This window comes from Rhagoletis pomonella, unplaced genomic scaffold, assembly GCF_013731165.1.
Source record: "Rhagoletis pomonella isolate Grant_MI unplaced genomic scaffold, Rhpom_1.0 Rhpom_scaffold_00064, whole genome shotgun sequence".
NCBI classification, from domain to species: Eukaryota; Metazoa; Arthropoda; class Insecta; order Diptera; family Tephritidae; genus Rhagoletis; species Rhagoletis pomonella.
Genome location: NW_023458618.1, coordinates 20,047 through 23,760, shown reverse-complemented (window position 1 = coordinate 23,760; position 3,714 = coordinate 20,047). Strand labels below are relative to the sequence as shown.

At 44.4% G+C, this 3,714-nt stretch overlaps 1 protein-coding gene across 1 annotated transcript; it reads right to left on the bottom strand.

Annotated features, from left to right (window-relative positions):
* Positions 1-309: 309 nt before the first annotated feature.
* LOC118749835 lies at positions 310-2,692 on the bottom strand. The gene is made up of 2 exons (XM_036484615.1): positions 491-2,692; positions 310-399 (listed from the first exon to the last, which is right to left on the bottom strand). The coding sequence occupies exons 1-2, from the start codon at positions 2,690-2,692 to the stop codon at positions 310-312; spliced, it is 2,292 nt and encodes a 763-aa protein (XP_036340508.1).
* Between the last annotated feature and the right edge of the window lie 1,022 nt (positions 2,693-3,714).

Sequence of the window (3,714 nt, the reverse complement as noted above, 5' to 3'; positions counted from 1 at the left end):
TCACGTACGTAAATATCCGAAGAAATTTTTGGAAGTTGGTTATGTGTTTGTGAGAGGTGATCATATCGTATTGTTCCTTTGCAACCAATGCGAATCGTTGACATCGCTGTTCAGGTATGTCAGAAGGTATATCAAACGATGAACGTGGCCAATGCTCTTGAGGCAACAGTAAAAATTTTGGCCCATGAAACCATAAAGAATTGGCGATTATGTCATGAGCCGATGCTCCTCTTGAAACGACGTCAGCAGGATTGTCGGCTGATGTTACATGGTGCCACTTGAATTGTGATGTTAATTGTTGAATTCTGGTTACTCTGTTCGCAACGAATACTGTCCAACGCGACGGCTCTCCCTTGATCCAGGATAGCGCGATGGTCGAGTCTGACCAGCAATGAATGGCTTCAGGATTTGGTGAAAATATGTCAATAATTGATTTTAGCAGTTCCGCCAGCAGCAATATAGCGCACAATTCAAGTCGAGGTAAGCTAACTTCCTTCTTTGGAGCTACACGAGACTTAGCGGACAGCAACGATGACGTCGTACCATTAGAATCGCGTGTGACCATGTAGATGCAGGCGCCGCAAGCCTTCGTGCTGGCATCTGCAAAGGCATGAATTTCAGTAGCGGTGTTGAAAGGTACATACCTTGGAATTTGGATTTTTTGAACCAGAGATAGCTGCCGACGAAAATCTTGCCATTGGGTGTAAACATCTTGTGGGACACTTTCATCCCAATCTAGTTTCAGTGCCCATAGATGCTGCATTAATATTTTGCATGAAACTATTATAGGGTTCAATAATCCAAGTAGATCGAAGAAGCTTGCAATTTGGGATAAAATCGCTCTTTTTGTTGTTTTCGAAGACGACGATGATTCGGTGTAGCTGAACACGAAGTTATCGCTCGATGGTGACCATTTAAACCCAAGTGTTTTAATGTAGTCTACGCCACCGAGTTGTACGATTTCTTCACGGTCAGCTTGAGGAATGTCAGAGATGATGGAATTGTCATTAGTGGCGAATTTTCGTAGGGGAAAGCCCCCATGTTTAAGCAACTCAACAACTTGCTGTTTAATTTCGACGACTTCATCAGTGGTAGCGCCACCTGTCATGAGATTATCGACGTAAAAATCTCTGAGCGTAACAACTGAACCAATTGGTAGCGATTTTGCCTCGTCCTTTTCCAACTGTTGTAGAGCCTTTGTGGCGAGATATGGTGCGCTGCTTGTACCATATGTGACGGTCTGCAGCTTGTACACTTGCACAGAAGTGTTCGGTGATTCTCGCCACAAAATGCACTGCCAAGGAGAGTCAGCTGAGTTCATTTGTACCTGGCGGTACATTTTAGCGATGTCAGCCATTAACACGTATTTGTAAGCTCTAAAGCGAAGCAGGATTGTGAAAATATCGTCCTGTAGCGTCGGACCGACGAGCAATATGTCGTTCAAAGACTTCCCGTTCGAAGTTCGGCACGACGCATCGAAGACCACACGGAGTTTTGTGGTGCTGCTGTCCGCCTTTGTGACGCAGTGGTGGGGGATAAAATTACGAGCCTCTTCGGGGTTATTAAGCAGTGTCATATGCCCCATGTTAATATATTCGTTCATGAATTCACGATATGTGTTGACGAGTGCGGGATTGCGAGAAAATTTATACTCAAGAGATACCAACCTTTTGAAAGCAGCTTCATATGATTGCCCTAGGCTGCTGGGGTCTTCATTAAACGGTAAGCGAACGATGAATTGGTTGGTTTTTGGACATCTGGTTGTGGTTGTTTCAAAGAGATCTTCACATGCTTGCTCCTCTGCCGAAACTGACGTTGATGAATTGGTGTGGTGTTCTTCCAATGCCCAAAAGGTTTGCAACAGCTGATCGAGAACTGGTTCTTCGGACATGGTGAGAAATGCCATATAGGCCGATGATTTATTCAACGATGAGGTTTTTGGTGATGAAGCTATTGGTGCAGATGAGTTAGCGATGCCAGAAACTATCCAACCGAGTTTAGTTTTCTGCAGAACCGGCGAATTGTTGCGCAGCTTGATTTGACCGACGAGAAGCAAATCATAAAACCACGCTGCTCCAATAAGACAATCGATCGTTGCTGGCTCGTAGAACTGTTCATCTGCCAACGTTATGTTGTTAGGCAAATTCCATTTCTCAATGCTGACACGATTGCTGGGTTGACACGAAGTTATTGTTGGTATGATAACCGCTTCCAAAGTCGACGAAAATGCTGTATGGCGCGATTTTAGTACAACACAGCATACTTGCTGCGTTTTCGTTGTTGTAGATCCAATGCCCGTTACCTCTATGCTGCGCTTTTTGCGCGGTAACCGAAGATGCTGTGCAATTCTTTCGGTGACAAAATGGAGCTGAGAACCTGAGTCCAACAACACACGTGCCATGAGAGAGCTTCCCGCAGTGTTACATAAACGAACTAGAGCTGTAGCGAGAATGACTTCACCTGTAACGATACCAGCCTGTAGCGTTGTTGATTTCTCAGCATTCCCATCTTCCCTTTTGTTGTTGTCGTCTGCCTTGCTACCATATGTGCGATGCAGCAAAGTGTGGTGGCTCGCACGACAGTGCTGGCACCGACGAAGTGATGGGCATTGATTCGACGAGTGGTTGAAACCAAAGCAATTGAGACATAATTTTAACCGTTTAATCAAATTGTACCGCTCAAGAGGATCCATTTTCATGAACTTGGCACAATTGAATGCATTATGATATGGCCTTGTTTCACAAAGTGGGCATTTCGACGACGCAGTTGTGGTGGTGAAAGAGAGCTGTTTCGATGAATATGGTTTCGATGTAGGATTTTTGTGACTGGCGGACCGATGTGAGCTTCATTGATTGGACTCAATGATATTGAACGTTTGGCATCGGCGTTCGAGAAAATCTGCCAAATCGTTCCATGTTGGAAGCTGCAAGGTGGGTACTGACTTTCGATCAAATTTAGCAGCCACTTCTTCTTCCCATTTGCTTCGCGTATTTTCGTCTAGCTTAGACGTTACTAGGTGAAGAATTATTCCATCAGCAATTTGAATGGTGGTCGCCAGCGATTGCATGGCGCGCAGATTAGCATTAATGCTATCGATGAATTCGCGTAGACTTGACACACTCGGCTTGGTGACCTTTTGCACATCAAAAATTGTTGATAAATGCGATTGAAATATAAACCGCTTGTTGTCAAATCTACCCACGATGAGATCAATCGCCCTTTGATAATTGGCTGGTGTAACTTCTAATGACTGAATTAGCCGTGCCGCGCCGTCTGTTAGACATGAGCGCAAATACTGAAATCTCTCGATGTCAGTTAAATCAGCATTATTATGAACCAATGCGAGGAACATATTATAAAAATCTAACCAGTCTGTGTGGCGCCCACTAAATTTAGATAGTTGTAATTTTGGCAGGTTTACCTTGCGATGAATTTGCGAAGAGTTAATGCGGGTGCTGCTTAGGTGATCAATATTTGGCGCCGCTAGTCTAGTGGTGATTGCGCTTTTTATGGTGAAATACGCCGCTTCAAATTCTACTCGATGATTGAAGCCAAACTGCGACTCGTCTAGTTCTTCTAACGCGTACTGTATTTTTTCGAAAGTGTTGCACTGTCGCTCTAACATGTCCGCTTTGACTTTCAACTCTGACTCGGACATATTGGGGAATTCGGAGATTTCATTGCGTGTACCTTGAAGGCGACTCCACAAATGTT

Bases quoted from the DNA above. Each gene is read 5' to 3' on its own strand.
- LOC118749835 (XM_036484615.1), bottom strand. From the start codon at position 2,692: ATGGATCCTCTTGAGCGGTACAATTTGATTAAACGGTTAAAATTATGT. The intron at 400-490 runs GTTAGCTTACCT...CAAATCCTGAAG, and splicing joins GTGTAGCTCCAAAGAAGGAA to CCATTCATTGCTGGTCAGAC.